This window comes from Uloborus diversus, chromosome 5 (assembly GCF_026930045.1).
Source record: "Uloborus diversus isolate 005 chromosome 5, Udiv.v.3.1, whole genome shotgun sequence".
Classification (NCBI taxonomy): Eukaryota; Metazoa; Arthropoda; class Arachnida; order Araneae; family Uloboridae; genus Uloborus; species Uloborus diversus.
The window spans coordinates 131,229,300-131,247,620 of record NC_072735.1 but is presented as its reverse complement, the minus strand read 5'-3'; the positions used below and the strand labels follow the sequence as shown (position 1 = coordinate 131,247,620).

Genomic DNA, 18,321 nt, shown 5'->3' with positions numbered 1-18,321 from the left:
AGACTTTCAAATAATTTGCCAAAATAATACAGTCAAACCCTGTTTAGCTCCTATTAAATACAATGCTTGTTAAACCTTGTAACCACCACACACAGGATCGTAAACCCTGCACATAAGAACTACAATGTAATTAGGACGTGTCCAAGAAAACCAACTTTGACATTGCAGCGTCTGACCTTATGAGATTAATGGGAGATTGATATCCAGAACATCCGAAAACAAAAACTATAACTTCAGATGCTCTATTCTTATTCAACATGATCAACACTTCCAAAAAAAGTTGCTTGCACAGATAATGGCTTTATTGATTGGAAACTGAACATTTTCAGACTCTAGTACATTATGCAAAAAGAGATCTCAAAGGGAATAAACCAGTGGTAGGGGACCTGTCAATCTCGAGCCTGTTTTCAGTCGATCCCGACAACAATGTTTAACTTGTTTATTTTTTTTTTGTAAGAGATCCATTAATAAACGGTATTTTCTGGGAAAAAATCAGGCTTAACTTCTGAATAGTTTTGAAGAATTTTTAGAACTTTTTAAAATCACTGATAGGGCCACCACTTTTAATATGAAAGAAAAAAAAATATTTTTGCCTTTTGTTCTTGAAAAGTAATGTCCACAAACTTAGTATAGGTTGACAGATAGAACTTGGTATGACTGTTTAATTTTTTTTTACCAAGGAAAACATTGTTTTGAACAGAACTTAATCAGTATGACATCAAGGAAAGCCCCTCCACCATCACCCAGTGAAGTCTATCTTGGTGTTTGTCAAACTTGAAAAGTATGGCAGTTAATTTAGGTTGCAGATCGCTGGAATCAACATTTAAAAACATTCCCAGCTTCAAAAACATTTGCAAGGACATGTTACAACTATCTCTACAAGTTTGATGAAAATTTATTACATTTTGCTCCTTTTTAAATTCACAATAGGAAGTATCAACCTATTAAATATTTCTCTGCAGATTCTTATTGGTATTTAACTTTTCCAAGACCAGCGATTTAATAACCAGAAACCCAGCGTGTAAAAGAACAAAGGCACTTCGTCGGCTAAGTGTACCATACAGTGCAATGACTTCCCCATAGCTTGAACTTCAAAAATAATTTTGAAAATAAGAAACTTATCGCAATTTTTTTTTTCCTACCGATGATGTTCAAGTATGCTATTTTATCATATAAAATTAAATTGAAAAATCAGATACTTCCCTATTCTCATTCCCCCCCCCCCCCCCCCCCCCCGCCCAACACAGATTTCTCAGAAAAAAACTTGAACAGTATTAATTCAGTTCTTAAATTGCTGAAGTGCAAAATTTATCACATAAATATATCACAACATGGTAAATCAACCGAAATTTTATCAATTTCCATGGGGTTTTCTTTTTAAACGCACTTTTTTTTTCTTTCTATGATGCAAAGAAATTGCTTAAATGCAGACTACTTTAATAAATAAAAGAAATACCATTAACATTTTTTTGAAGTTCATCAAAGGGAAAGAGAAACAACAGAAAGAGAGCTTGAGCAAAGGTTTGACTGTATATAGAGCATACACAAAGTTTCAATACATTTATAATAAGGTAACAGTTTCCTTTTAATTGTTTTATCAATTGATGCTATTCAACAATTGGTGAAATGAATCAGTTGACAAAAAGTACTTGCTTACCTTAGAATTATGTTTAACATGCATAAAGCTGAACATATTTTTTCAAAAAATTCAATAAAATTACTGTAATGAATAAAGGTTTTTCTCTTAACAGAAAACAAACCTACAATAGGGAAATACGAAAGAATTGGCTCCTTTAAAAATAAATGAAAATGGAAGTGTTTTACTGTAATAAACTGTGATATATGAATCCGTATGTATTGAAATTTTAAAAACATGTTTCAAGAAAAGAGATTGAAGGAACATTCGGATTATCTAAGATATGGAATGTAAGTTTTATTAATTATTTCTAATAGAAATAATTCGGAATTTAAAGAATGAGAAGAATAGATTAGTGGCAAACAGTAATTAACACAATCATTATAAATACTAAAAGACAAAACATTCTTAAGGGCTGTAGGTGTTTATTTAATGGATAATAATGAAAAACTATTTCTCAAGAAATAAATTTTCAATGATTGTCATGCAATTGATATACCATAGAAAAAAGGAATAATTATTGATGCTTAATCTGATCTTATCATTGTTTCTGAAATTTAAAAAAATTTGCCAAGGTATTAATGTGAAAATATTGTTAACTAGAGATGAACCTTGGAGAAAATTTGCTGTTTTCTAATCTCTAAGCTTCAATAAGAGGTTTTAAAACTAGTGCATTGAAACAAAAGCAAAATCCTATTGTTAACTGCAAAATACAGATAAGTTTTCTTTGAGCTCATACAAAATTAATAAAATAGTTCATTAACTTATCTTATTCATATTTCCTAGAAGCATACCAGTTGTCTTACGTTTCACTCTTAAGCTTTCATTGCCCCTCCTTTTTTTAAACAATCCTTTGAGTCAGTGCAAATGTAAAGTCACAGGGGTTTAGCCTGTGATCACATTTTTCGCAAAAAGGAAAAAGCAATTTTAATTGCAAAAACAAAGAAAGACTTTTTTGTTTCCTTGGTGAAGCATTTCACAAAAGTATGATACGCAAATATGAAAGAAATGCAAAAATGACATGTACTTCAAAGAGCTAGAATGATAAATGCATTTTTTTAGCATTACTTTATTCTAGTATGTCTTGTCTCTATATAAAGTGCAGTATAATTTTGATATATTGATGCATAGCAACTTTATATAATATTTTTTATCATGCATAAATATTCTCAGAGAAAGAATATAAATCATAGACAGTAACATGGTCAAAATATTAAATTTAATAATCCTTAGCATTATTGCAGTACACCCACCTGATATCGACATTTAACCAAACTTATGTATTCTAAACGGAAAATTCAACTACTTAATTTTGCATTTCAAATCTCAAAGCTTCTATTGAGCTTGAGTATTAACAATTGTTTAAAGACTATGAAGCTGATATTGTGTTTTCAAATGAGAACTAGGCACATTGCTACATGTATAAAGGTATGCAAACTCGGAATCAAAGGTCTACTGTGTTTTAGCATCTTGCTTTAAGTCTCTAGGTTTTTTTTTCTTTGTACTAAATTTCATTTTTTGTTCAAGAACTTACTCAGGTTAAGCGCTGAAGTTGGTGCATGCATGTGTATATATGTATGCATGTTACAACATTTTGTTGTCAAGCAATTCAGAAAGAGACAGCTGATACAGAAAAAGATAACACTAGCAAGATATGGCTTAAACATAACAAGTTACATACAAAGAAAAATAAATATAATAAAGCTTTCAGTCTTGCAAAATGTTATCAAATCTAAAAACAATTATAAAGTATCTAATTTCTCCTTCAAAAATCACAAGTTGCATTTCATAAAAAATAAACCACATAGCACATTTGTTCATCATAGGCTACTTCTTTCCATACTAGATTTGCTTTATCATGGTAACAATCGTTTAACTTACTGCAGGCACATGAAAAGTGATCAAAAATAATTCAAGAAACAACTAGGTTCACAAACACTTTTATCATATTGTAAAAGTTATTTTTATCTTTCTGAAAAACAATGCCCACTGAATAATTTTAATGATATTATTCAGTGGACATTTGATACCAGGACTACTGATATCAAAAGAGAGGTGGGAAAATCAGCGTTCAAAATGGTCTTGGGCATAAAAATGACTTCAACTTGATGAATTTCACAAAGCAATATGAAATAATTACCTTTTTACTCACACTTCTTTGAAAATGACTTTTTTTTAATGATAGCAATCGACATCTCCTCGCATACTAAACTGCTTTAAACTCATAAGAAGCATACATCAAAATGTCACTTATTTTTCCTTTCTTTAAATTAAAGTAAAATTTTAAAAAATGCTCAGGAAAACAGGGGGGAATTTTTGAGCGAGAAAAAAGAAATTAGAGTGATTAAATTTATGATAAAGATGTAAAGAAAAATAGTAGTACACTTTAAAGCATTTAAGGAAGACATTTTTTCAGAGAAGATTAAAGAAAAATAATGAAGTAGCAAATTATTTACATCTTGCATAAACTTTTTGCAGACAGGTCTAATTTCTTTACTTAGGGTAGCGCTAAACATCATCACTTGCTTTTCATGTGGAGTGCTGCGAAATATTTCTTGAACATCTCGACGCATATCTAAAAACAGGAAATTTTTTTTGTATGCTTAGAAATGACTATTACAAACTAATGCATTTGCATTAATAAAAAAACTTTTTGAAGATATTCAAGTCATCTTTTTTAAAGAATGGCATCAGCAAAATTTTTTTAAATAGTAAGTTTATTTGGCATAGAAAAATTAAAAATTCACAAGAAAACAGTTTGCAAACAAATATAAAATATTCAGTAAAAAAATTATTTCAGTACACAAAATGAAACAAACATTTACTTAATACAGTGGACACAATAAATTGAACAGGGAGGCGACAGAAACTGTGGGAAAAAGTTCCCCAACTTTTCCATGACTAAGTTCACCAAATTTCCCTGATTTACGTTAAAAATGATAATAGTTTTTGTATTAATATAAAAATCAAAGATTTTTTCTTGAAATTGTGATTATAGTACACTAATTACTTCAAGACAATGAATAAAGGCAAGGGAGCTAAGGAATTTATGACGACTTCTTTGCCTGTAGAGTTGTTTATGTTAAGTAGCATGAAACTCGTAAAAGGTAACTTCAAGCTACATAAAATAAATTCTACAGACACAGAAGTAATCATGGGAAGTTCATCCTATGTTTAATAAGTTAAGATTCAATACTTTGACGTTGAGAAAAAAAGATGCGCAAATATGCGGCAGTGTATAATTGCACCTCAATTTTACTTTTTCGTCAACAGATAATTGGCAGAAGACTCGTAGGAAGTTAGGGTACTTAATTTTGCAAAGCAAATAAATTTTTTTTTTCATTTAATCAATTTTTTCTGAATTTGTTATTTTTTTGGAAATTCCCTAATTAATAAAGTTCCCTGACTTTTCCCTGATCTGTCGCCACCCTGTTGAATCATACACTTTAATGAATCAATCATCAAAAATAGAATAAAATCCAGCTTTACTGAAATAGCCGCTTTATGGAATTAAAACTGTTTAGAACAGACATGATTCATATAAGAGATAGCCACTGTATTTTTTTTTTTTTTTTTGGTAAATACTTGATCTCTTATTGAGGGATGATAAGTAGTATATTGCAGCTAAAGTTAATAACACTGCACCACAATACTGCATAACTTACCTAGAGCTTCTAGCATTTTATCACATTCATCCAACACAAAATGTTTAATGTGACGAAGGTTCAACTTCTTGGACTTCACAAGGGCCAATATACGTCCTGGAGTACCAACAACAATGTGTGGACAATTGGATTTCAGAATTTTTTCATCATTTGTTATGGTCATTCCCCCGAAAAATACGCTCACTTTTATAGTTGGCATATATTTAGAGAATCTTTCGTATTCTTTAGAAATCTGGAATGCCAATTCTCTGGTGTGACACATAACAAGAACAGACACCTAAAAGATAAATTGTAAAAACATAAGATTTACTCCATTAAAGCATAACAAACTTCATTATTCTCAAAATTTGAATTTTACTCGTAAATTTGAATTGTAATCTGAGAAGTTTTTAAAAAAAATAATTTAAATACTTTCACAATTTAAACTTCTTTATATTTGTTCTTCACAGACAATGGACATAAAAAATGAATTTGGAACTTTAATAGTATTTCTTAACTCTTAACGGATTAAAAAAATACTCCAAAGATTTCAAATAAATATAACTTTTTTCTTTAACTGGTCAATAAATAACTCAAATTCTCTTGATTAAGTCCTGTCACATTTGATTTTCTCAATATTTGTAGATTGTACAGAGGAAACTACTCCAGCTAAAAGGCTTTCATGTGAATTATTTTCTGCAAAACACGTCACAAATTTCGAATAAACAAGATATATTTTTTAGAAATTAACAGATTTCTCAAATGAACAGAAAACAGAATATGATGTACAGTATTTTCATTATCTTATGAAAAAGTTTAATATTTCTTACTCTGTACACAGAAATAGAAAAACAGGCAACATAAAATTCAAAGAAATGTCTTGATTAAGCTGGAATTCAGTAAAAAGGGATTCAAACTACTTGAGGTTCTACAATAGTTTTACATAACAAAATGAAATACACTAAAGCAAAAAAAAAAAAATGTAGTAATTAAAAACAAACAATAATAATTTTGCCTTAACTGTTGGTAATCATAGAAACTAAAAAATCTTAATTTTCTAGCTTTTTTTTACCAAGACAATTTTTATGCTTTGTCCATATACTTATGCTACAAGTACCCCACATTTTCCCTAAAAAAAAGACAAAAACAAACGCACATTTCTTTAAAAAAAAAAACCAACTTTAGTTGGTTTTTTTTTTGGTTTTATTTAAAAAACCCAAAAACCCTGGGTCCATCGGCTCCCCCCCCCCCCCGGGATTTTGCCAACCCTGGTACGAACCCTGTATAATGCATGTAAGGATAGAAATGGGATAGTAAGGATAGATGCAATTCCATGCTGAATCATTTTAGGTAACTAAAATTCTTCTTTTTTTTATTTAGTGTAGAAATTTTAAATAATGCTCATTATAGAAAATGATTGGTATTTTAAGCTAAAATATAAAACTTTGAAAGTTAAGAACTACTGCTAAATATCTTCCTCTTCTTGGTAGAATAGTTTTAAAGTTTAAACCAGCATTTAAAAAAAAATGCTCTGAATCATTTTTTCTTAATGAACACATAACTATTATTAACCCCATAAAACTGTGCTTTAAACGTAAAACGCAAAATGACTATTTGTTGCATCACTACTCTCTCTTACTGATTTTCAAATCTACACTACTTATACATGTAAACGAGCGACGGGTTAGAATGATTGTCCCATTTCCGAGTTCGGTTCCAATATATACAAAATGTAACATAAAAGCAGAATAAAACCTCTACATATAACCTACCTGGTTATCAACAGGATCCAGCTGCTGTAATGTAGCCAAAACAAAAACAGCAGTTTTACCCATTCCTGATTTGGCTTGACATAATATATCCATGCCCAAGATTGCTTGTGGAATACATTCGTGTTGAACTAAAAAAAATATGTTTTTTTCACTAAACACCAAAAGAAGAAAAACTATGAATCTGTATTTTTTGTTTGTGTTTAAAGAATGTATACATTATTAATTTGATCTCCAGGACACTTAAAGAAAAAAAAAATTATTTAACATTGGTAAAATTCAGGCACTTTTGCAACAAGATCTACAGCCTAAAATCAATAAGTATAAAAATCCCCAGTAAGATTACAAAAAGCTCACATCATTTACAAGCACAAAAATTTAAGATTTTTTAATAATATTTAGTTGAAGTGAGCATAGTATAACATTAGATAACTATAGCTTAGGATGTAAAATTTAAGGACATTTTGAAGAAGTGGTAAAAAAACAGTTTCTTTCTGGAAAATTAGATTTTTTAACCAATTAATATACAATTTTTATTGCAATATTTTCTTACAAAACTTTAAAAAATATTTAACTTAACATGTAGTCTACATTATTTTTCCATCTTAGAAATATGCATAAAAGATTTACTGTTAAAAAAAGCTTTTCGGCTTAAAACACCAAAAATTATCCAATTTAGTGATAGCATTTGGCAGTAAATTTCGAGTAAGGTGTAGTTTTAAATCATTTTTTTCTTTGTAAATTGCGAGATTTTAAGCAAGTTTTTTTTTTCTCTTAAAAAAGTTTTCCATGCATGTGTTGACATTCATACAAATGCATACATACATTAAATAATTAATAAAATACATTAAAATTTTGCTACTAACATTTTCATTAGTTGATCTCATTAATATAATTCTCCCTTGGTTTAGTTTTCATGATAAAAGTTTCAAATAAAATAGGGTATTTTTATTATGGAATATTGCATATATATATATATATATATATATATATATATATATATATATATATACACACACACACACACACATACATACAGTGAAGCACTGTTTATATGTTTCTCTTTTAAACGTTTTTATCAATAATATGTTTATTTTAATTGGTTCCTGCAGAGCGTAATTACAGGGTTCATACCCTTTAGGAAGAAAAAAATTCAAGCACTTTTCAAGGTAAAAAATTTTGTTTTCAAGGCAATATCATAAATTTGTACTAAAAATATTGTATGCAGATTTCATTTACTACAAACACATAGAAATAAGACAATAATACAAAAAAGTATAGGAAAACAAAATTGCTTTTTCTACAACGAGAGACGCTTTGATGAAAGATCTACTGCGTTGAAAGTTTTTCTGAAAATGTTTGAAAAGTTTGGTCATAAAGAGAAGCAGATACCAAGAGGTTTAATTTTGAGGTTTTTCAAAGGTTGCAGCAGTCAGAGGTTTGTTTATTTTCTAGAATCAGCAAATTAATACTTTATAAAAAAACCTTTCATAAGTGCTTTTAACTTTTATGGGAAGAAACTAAAATACCCAAGTTCAATGGCATTGCCAGAGAGGAGATTTTGAAGTCCCCCCCCCCCCCGATTTCAACATTTATTTCCAATATCTACACAGTGGTTTATTACACTATAAGGGCGGTTAGGACAAAAACACTACCCAGAAAGTTATTTCAGTTTGCACTATTAAGTTCTAAAAATATCAGGTTTGCAAATCATTTATGTATGCAAATCAATTATTCGTATGTATTTATTAGCTGTTAAGACTGTCCTCAAGTAAATTTAAAAATTACGAAGCAAGAAAAGTTTATGAAAGTCCACAGTCCAGTCTCTACACCTCAAAATATGCAAGAGCAGCTTAAGCAGTGATAAATACTCTGAATGCAAACTTGAGCCTATTCAGCTTTCATTGATTAACTTGCAATAGACAATAAATGTGCAAGTTCAGATTTATAGAGTCATATTTCGAAATTGAAAAGATTCACAAGAAGTTGACATATATTATGACAAAAGTAGTTTTATTTTGGGAAAAAATGGGTTATTGTTGAAATTAGAATTTAAATTTAGAAAGGCAATAATATTCAGGTGTAATTGTGATTTGTGAGTTCATAAAAAATTACCTGAAAGTTTCAAAGAACAAAATGGGGCGAGGGGGGGGGGAATAATTTTTAAAACTAAGCCCCCTATTACTTGAATATACATATGTACAACAATAACTTTTGCTATGCATACAATTCATAAAAGTTTATTAAGTCAAAATATTCTGCATAGAAATACCATGCCCAGTGCCTGTTGATAACCAGCAACAGGCACTGGGCCTAGCTAGGCTGGTACTGGTCAATTTATTAGATCCAAATGAAGATGAATGACCCTCCTTAAGCTATCTACCCCTTTGCTGATTAAAGCCTCTTTCAGTAAGCTCCAAGAACCCACAACCTTAATAAAGTAGTAATTTTGAACATTTGAGGAAAAGGGGAAAATTGGAGATATAGGGAGGTAAAAGCATAAAAACGAACACTACACGATTTCAAGTGAATAATCATAACACAACCACCCCTGTTATACACCTTATTTATTTTAGCAGACATAAAAAAATGATGTACTTAGGTAAAGATAATCATTCAAAATTGCAAAAATAAATAAGCAAATAATTAAACAAGACCAAGGTAATAAATTCTTTAACTCTTTAGTTATTAAAATAAAAAATAAAATAAGCTAATCTGATGTAACAGCGTCAAAATAACTACTAATTGCCAAAAATATAAAAATATTTACAAATACAAAAGGATTGAAATCTCAAACAAGAGAAGCAAATTTTCGCGAATTAAGTTTAATGTTGTCATTTTTCCCATAAAATAAACTTATATTTTACTGAAATTAAACATAAAATATGCTAATCTACGGTAGCAAATATGAAAATAACATCCGATTAGAGAATATATTTAAATATTTGCAAGATGCAAAAAGATTGAAATTTCAAACACGAGAAGCAATTTTTCGCAAAACTGAGTTCGTTCGACGTGGCATGTTTCCCATGAGATAAATTTATTTGTTTTTTATTAAAATTAAACAAAAAATATACTAATCTAAGGTAGCATATGCGAAACTAACATTTGATTAGCCAAAATATTTAAATATTTGCAGGATGCAAAAAGATTGAAATTTCAAACACAAGAGCAATTTTCCGCGAAACCCGGTAAGTTCAATGTTGTCATGGTTTCCAAATTAATATCTTTGTTAATTAATGAAATTAAACAAAAAAAAATTAATTTGAATTTTGTCATCTTGAATTCAAATTATGTTTTTCGCAATCACGAGTGTGTGTGTATATGTAAGCGTGTGTGTTTGTGTGTGGGGGTATGTGTATGTGTGTAGGCATATGTGTTTGTGTCTGTGTGCAGGCATGAGTGTGTGGGTAGTTGTGTGTATGTGAGTGTGTGTGTGTTTGTGTATGTGTGTAGGTGTATATATGTATATGTGTGTAGGTGCGTGTATGTATGTGTGTAAGTGTAGGATATTGACGAAACATTGAGACGGTTTTCGCTAGAGGTGCAGCATCGTGAGGACCCGGTCGACAGGGATGGTGCGGAGGGTGGCGGTGGGAAAAATGATAGGACATCAAAAACAGTCAAATGAAAGCAATAAGCAATCGTGATTGCTCAAAAATAAACTAAACTAAGGTACCATATGTCAAAATATCTTTCGGTTGTAAAAAACATCAAAATATTTACAAGTCGCAAAAGGATTGAAATCCCATACACGGAAGCAATTTTTTGCGATGTTGCATACTGAACACATGTTCAGAAAATTGCATTGGTGAAATACTTTTTTTAAACTTCTAAGCACAATTCGTTGATTTTTGAGAGAATTTAAGCACTAAGAAACTTTTTCAAGGTTTTAAAACTTTTTCAAGGTTTTGAAACTTTTTCAAGGTTTTCAAGCACTTGAAAATGAATTTTTTTTTTCAAGCACTTTTCAAGGTTTTTCAAGGGCGTACGAACCCTGAATTAATACATATTACTGTATCCCTATTACGTTTTTTTCATACTGTCCCTTCAAAAACATATAAACAATTCTTCACTGTATATATATTTTTAAAACAAAATATTTTGAATGTAAGTATACAAAAATTTCCGATTACATTATTTTGAGCAAGAATTTTCAATTTTTCCGAGTGGAACTAACGCACTGGCTAATATTTGCCAAATATGATAACCATTTTCTGCACTATTGAGTGGTTAGCTTACTTTGCTTGATTGGTTTCTCCTATTCCTTCACAAATGTGACTAACTTGAAAGTGGCTTTACATTTTATCATATGTGTTCAAGCATAGCTAGATAATAGACACACACGTGCATGGATACATTTGATGCTGTGCTCATTATTGCTTTCACGAATACATAATTGAAAGCAAAAGGCATTTTCCTACTACATATTTTACCCACCCACTGCATGTTGATTTTCATTCCTGCAGATAGTTTTGAGCTAATTTTTATCTTACTATGCACTCAAGTTTCTCAAACTTTTCTTTTATATTTGTTGGACTTGCATGCTAATTTTTACAAAAACAAACAGAGATTTATGCATCCCGAAAAAATGTGCGAGGGGGGGGGGACAAGGGAAAGGTTGAATTATAACAGGAATATCCCTTTTAAAATGGGACATATGGTCACGTACTCATGCATCTTTGACACAATTTTTGTTTTTGAGGTAGACTATGCAATGCAGCTAGTTTTACGGCCTAATATTGCCTTGAATATTTAGTCAAGTCACTATTCCTTACATTCTATAATAAGGCATCAAATAAGGCTTTACTAGACTACATCCATGTTTTTACAAGAAATCTGTCATTCAATTCAAAACATACAAAACAAATTTTCTTACTTTGAAAGAAGAAATTACAAAAAGAAAGATACCTTCTGATGGATGTTCAAAACCACAATCTACAATTGCTCTTAGAAGTTCTGGCTTTAACAAGAAATCTCTGAAACCGGAACTATGAATTGATACATAGCCACCTGCAGGCTTTTTGGTTTCAATGGCTGCTTCTGGAGCAGTTTGTTCTTGTTCTTCTTCATCTTCATAATCCAAAAGTTCAGCTTCATTTTCAGTCATGTTTCTTGTGTAAAGTTCTAATGAATGAAAGAAAATAAAATCATATACAATGCCTTAAATTTCTTAAATATTTACTGAATTACATTTACTGGGAAATATTTCTGCATGCCGCAAGGAAATCAATGATTTGGGTTTGACACAATCCAAATCAGGGTTGGCAAAAACCCGGGTTTTTTTAAAAAAGCCCATGGACCCAGGGTTTTTTTAAATAAAACCCAAAAAAACCCAACTAAAGCTGGGTTTTTTAAAAGAAATGTGAGTTTTTTTGTCTTTTTTTAGGGAAAATGTAGGGTACTTGTAGCATATTGTAGCGTAAGTATATGAACAATGCACAAGAATTGTCTTGGGGTAAAAAAAGCTGGAAAACTAGTTAAAATTCAGTGTTTTCTGAAGAAGAGTATGAAAGACGACGAAACCCAAGAATGGTGAAGTTTCAGATTTTTTAGTTTCCATGATTACCAACAGTTAAGGCAAAATTACTTCTTGAGTGATAAAATCTATTGTTCGTTTTTAATTACTACTATTTTTTTTTGCATTTTACTTTATTGTATTTCATTTTTTTTATGCAAAACTACTGTAGAACCTCAAGTAGTTTAAATTCCTATTTACTGAATTCCAGCTTAATCAAGACATTTCTTTGAATTTTATGTTGCCTGTTTTTCTATTTCTGTGTACAGATTAAGAAATATTAAACTTTTTTGTAAGATAATGAAAATACTGTACATCCTATTCTGTTTTCTGTCCGACCATTTGTAAATCCTGCTAATTTCTTTAAAAAATGTAACTTGTTAATTCGAAATTCGAGACGTGTCGGGTTGCAGAAAATAATTCACATGAAAGCCTTTTAGCTAGAGTAGTTTCCTTTGTACAATCTACAAATATTGAGAAAACCAGATGTGACAGGACTTAGCCAAGATAATTTGAGTTATTTATTGACCAGTTAAAGATTAAATTTAAATATATATTTTTTAAATCTTTGAAGTATTTTTAATGCCGTTAAGAGTTAAGAAATACTATTAAAGTTCAAAATTCATTTTTTATGTCCATTGTCTGTGGTGAAGAACAAATAAAATAGAAGTTTAAATTGTAAAAGTATTTAAATTACTTTTTTAAAAAACTTCTCAAAAAATTTAAAAAAACCCAAATGTGGGCTAAATAATGGGTTTTTTTAAATGGGTTTTTTCAAAAAAACCCATTGGGTCCAATCCAGCCAACCCTGATCCAAATGATACAGCATATCACTCTGGTGGAAAAAAAAAAACAGTTCTTTCAAGCTGAGAGGAAGAAAAATTCCATTTTATAGATATAACTCTCTTATCCCTCATATTTTCATTTACTATTTTTTTTCCAAAATACAAACAGAGATAGTTTAAATAAAGGTAATCAATCAGAATTCAATCAACATGAACAGACATCCAACTATCTACTCCACAATACCAGGGGTCAAGATCCAGGTTTTTATTTTTGGTCTGCACTTTATGGGAAAAAAATATTTCGGGAATTTTTCTTTTACTAATTTTTTGGGGAAAAAATCTTGGATATTGTATGGATCATGTTTAGCTATTGCAAATCTCATCTGAAACCCCTTTGTCCTAAAGGGCTTTACTAGGAATGACTTGAAATCTGGACTCTTTTTTACCAATATTCAGGGTTGGCAAAAACCCGGGTTTTTTTTAAAAAGCCGATGGACCCAGGGTTTTTTTAAATAAAACCCAACTAAAGTTGTAGTTTTTTAAAAGAAATGTGGGTTTTTTGTCTTTTTTTAGGGAAAATGAGGGGTACTTGTAGCATATTGTAGCATAAGTATATGGACAAAGTGCAAAAATTGTCTTAGAGTAAAAAAGCTGGAAAACTAGTTAAAATTCAGCATTTTCTGAAGAAAAATATAAAAGACGAAAAAACCCAAGACGAAAAACCAAGTGAAGTTTCAGATTTTTTAATTTTAATTATTACCAACAGTTAAGGCAAAGTTACTTCTCGAGTGAAATATAATGTTCGTTTTTAATTACTTTTTTTTTTTTTGCATTTTACTTTATTGTATTTCATTTTGTTATGCAAAACTACTGTAGAACCTCAAATAGTTTAAATTCCTTTTTACTGAATTCCAGCTTAATCAATACATTTCTTTGAATTTTATGTTGCCTGTTTTTCTATTTCTGTGTACAGAGTAAGAAATATTAAACTTTTTCATAAGATAATGAAAATACTGTACATCATATTCTGTTTTCTGTTCATTTGAGAAATCTGTTAATTTCTAAAAAATATATCTTGTTTATTCGAAATTTGTGACGTGTTTTGCAGAAAATAATTCACATGAAAGCCTTTTAGCTGGAGTAGTTTCCTCTGTACAATCTACAAATATTGAGAAAATCAAATGTGACAGGACTTAATCAAGAGAATTTGAGTTATTTATTGACCAGTTAAAGAAAAAGGTTATAGTTATTTGAAATCTTTGGAGTATTTTTTTAATGCCATTAAGGGTTAAGAAATGACATTAAAGTTCAAAATTCATTTTTTATGCTCATTGTTTGTGGTGAAGAACAAATAAAAAAGTTTAAATTGGAAAAGTATTTAAATTAACTAATTTTGTTAAAAAACTTCTCAAAAAATTAAAAAAACCCAAAAGTGGGCTAAATAATGGTTTTTTTCAAAAAAACCCATTAGGTCCAATTCGGCCAACCCTGCCAATATTTGATTGAACTTAAAAGTGGTGAAAGAAGTTCTTAAAAATGAAATTTTGTGACAGGCCATGTCTACAATATGGAATTTGGCAAAGGGGCCGAGCAGATCCAATTTGTGTCTGGAAATAACTACTGACAATACAACAAAAATCATGTGGAATTGCCTACTAAGTCTAGTTATACAGTCAAACCCCACTATAACAATCCTTCAGCGTACCGGCATAGGTAATCGCTAAAACGGAGGGTTCGCTACATCAAATTTTTCGAAAATAAGTCCACATTTGCTAAGGGGCAACTATTGCAGATGATGGTGTTTGCCTATGAAAAACTGAAAATTTGAGAAATTTTTGGATCACTATAGTCGATTCTACGCCATTTAGAGTTTGTTGAGAGGTAGAAAACAGACAGCAGGGTGCACCAAAGGTTTTTATTTCGACAGGTTAAAGTGCCCTCTTGAAATTGTTTTTAGTTAAATCTGAGCCACATGTTAATTTATTTTCTGGAGGAGAGATGAAAATGTAGGCTTCATTACATGGAAGACAGCAGAGATGTTCATGTAAGCACACTTACCTAACGTTCTAAGAGAAATACGGGATAGCTAATTGGGGAAACCACGGCTAACTCAGTCTAAGTAATCCAGATGGCTAATATTCGTTGTTTTTAAGTACAGCATTCTATTTTCACTCAAAGCATTTCTCTGTGCCGATTCATAAGACTATTTTTAAGTTTTATAATCTGCTTTGTCTTATATTCTTTGTGGTTTTGACTAGTACTTATGGTGTTTATATTTGGCATAAAGCATGTAAGCTTCCTCATAATCTAATATTTCTTAAACAGCATTTTAAGACAACTGCATTCAAAATTATACTTCATAGTTATGTCTGGCTCTTGACAAAATTACATGCTCTTCCTAAGCTTTCTTAGATTAGGTAAGAAGAACATCAGCTTCAGTGTTGTACTTTCTAAATATTTCTTTTGGAATTTAAGAACACAAATTGGCTTGGATAGTCTTACTTTTCCTAATAGCCTTAATCTATGGATCTTTTTTTTTCATTTAAAGTGAAAAGCTAATTAAGCAGAAAATTTACGACAATATTTATACGTCGTAGTAGCAATTATAAAAGCAATAACTTAAATTACATAATATATGAATGTTTCGACTAAAAAATAACCACCGAAAATTAGGCATTATGATAAATAAATATTCGTTCTCAATTGCAAATGGCCTTTTAGTTACATTTATAAAGTAGTCACTCTAGTTAAGGATCATGAAACGTCGACACTTTGCATTTTATGACATAAATACCTGCTACAATACGTATTTTCAAAAAAAATGAAAATTCTGGCAGTTCTAAAATTTAACGATTGGTTTATGTGAAACATAAAAAAAAAATCGATTTGATGTCGGAAAAGAAGAGAGAAAAATGGCAAAATACGCATCACATCTGGTTTCTTGAAAGCGCAGAAAAAGAACTTAACAATAGTACTTGATAATTTTAAGAAAAAACTTACGATAATTATGTAATCAAAATGAAGTTTGGAAATTCTGTAACAAATAAAGATTGATTTAGATTTAACTAGAGATTTACTAGTCTCTTTTCACCGCTAAAGAGGGTTGATGCCAACACTGTTATACAAAAGTATCATTTAATTATCCATAAGGCGAGGCATAAAAATGATAACTTTCAGGTGACGTCACAGCAAGTTACTGCATACGACATGTGACCTATGTGGTTTTGATTTAAATTTTTTTTTAAATTTATTTATTTAAATTCATTTATTGATTTATTTTTAAATCGAATTACTTACTTTATTTTATTTTATTCTGTTCATATTTTATTTCATTTATTAATTAGTTGCTGTGTATATGTGTGTGTATGTTATCGGTGTAAAACAGAACGTTCTTAGAAAATAGTAATAATAATTAAAAATAAATAAATTAATTAATTAATTAAAAATAAATAAATAAATTTATTAATTAAAAAAAATAAATTAATAAAAAATAAATAAGTTAATTGAAAAATAAATTAATTAATTAAAAATAAATAAGTTAATTGAAAAATAACTAATTAATTAAAAACTAAATTAATTAATTAAAAAAATAAAAAATAAATTAAGATTTTTTAAAAATAAATCAAATAAAAAAAGAAAGCTAAAAAAAAGAGAAAGAGGGTTGAGAAAAGTTTTGGGGGTAGGGGGCATTTGCGCCATTGAATTTGAGGGGGATGGGCACCCCTGGTATTAGGCATTCTTGTAACTCATTTATCTGACCATTACGTGATGAAGGCTAGATAGCGTTACAATTTACCAACGCTGGCTGGGGAGCAAGCATGGGCTCTTACCCCTGGGACAGCTTCTGGAACGTGTGCGGTAAAGAGGGCAGCAGTTTTAAGTTTTTGTTCAGTTCGGAAAAATCGCAGATCCCACAGTAATTTAGCTGTTTGTTCCAAATAGTAGCAATTATTTTTAATGCAATTGAATCAATTGGAGATGTTAAAAGCATGGTGCGAATTGTTTATTGTTTCGAGCATACTATTCCAGTGTAGAGTTTTTACTTTTATGCAGAGATTACTCAGTGGGAATGGCCAAATATATTTTATTATAAAAGACACAAGCACATTACAAACACATAAGACCAAATATTTTACTTGAACTAATTTAGTACGTTCTGAAGATATAATATTTTGACCGTGTTGCCAACCTGAGACAACTAAACATTAATAATTATTTCTTAACACACCCTCTTAATCATTAATGCTTAAAATAAAAACTTTAAGAAAAATAAGTTAAACAATATCGAATTCAAATATAATTTTACTCTTCAGAAGAAAAATAAATAAAACTAGCCAGTCACTTTTTAGAAGTAAGGTCATACAACCAATTTAGATTTAAATTTCTGAAATTTGTTAAACCCCAATGCTTTAGTAAAAATATCTGCAATTTGTAGGTCAGTTGGACAATAATTTACTTTAATTAAACCCTCATCTACTTTTTCTTTTATGTAATGAAATCTAACATCTATATGTTTGCTACGTCTGTTAAATATTCCATTTTTAATTAAAGTAATAGCACTTTGATTATCAACGTTTAAAGTTACAGATATACTTTCACTAGTTATTTCTTCAATTAGAGTTTTGAGGTACATAAGTTCTCGACAACACTCTGCTGCTGCTATGTATTCTGCTTAAGTGCTGGAGGTAGCAACAATTGACTGTCTTCTTGAGCACCAACTAATAGGTCCACCACAATAATAAATCACATATCCCGTAGTACTTCTACGTGTTTCGCGATCTCCTACATAATCTGCGTCACATTAACCAATAAGTTCTTTGTCACTACAGTACACTCCCGATTATCCGCGAGCGGATTATCCGCGGGGTGGATTATCCGCGAGTCAATTAACAATCAGGAACATGTATTTTCGCAACAAAAAGCAAATACCAATGGTTTTTTTCTCCGAAAAATTGTAAATTTAAACTCG

At 30.1% G+C, this 18,321-nt stretch overlaps 1 protein-coding gene across 1 annotated transcript in view; it reads right to left on the bottom strand.

The window, feature by feature from the left end:
* The window catches only part of LOC129221861 (spliceosome RNA helicase DDX39B-like), a 41,462-nt gene extending 24,972 nt beyond the window's left edge, over nt 1-16,490 (bottom strand). The window contains exons 1-5 of the mRNA XM_054856213.1: nt 16,353-16,490; nt 11,961-12,176; nt 7,053-7,180; nt 5,302-5,578; nt 4,093-4,211 (exon numbers count right to left, since the gene is read on the bottom strand). Coding sequence (XP_054712188.1) covers nt 4,093-4,211; nt 5,302-5,578; nt 7,053-7,180; nt 11,961-12,159 — 723 coding nt within the window. The 5' untranslated portion in view covers nt 12,160-12,176; nt 16,353-16,490. The remainder of the gene's footprint in view (nt 1-4,092; nt 4,212-5,301; nt 5,579-7,052; nt 7,181-11,960; nt 12,177-16,352) is intronic.
* Nucleotides 16,491-18,321: the final 1,831 nt, after the last annotated feature.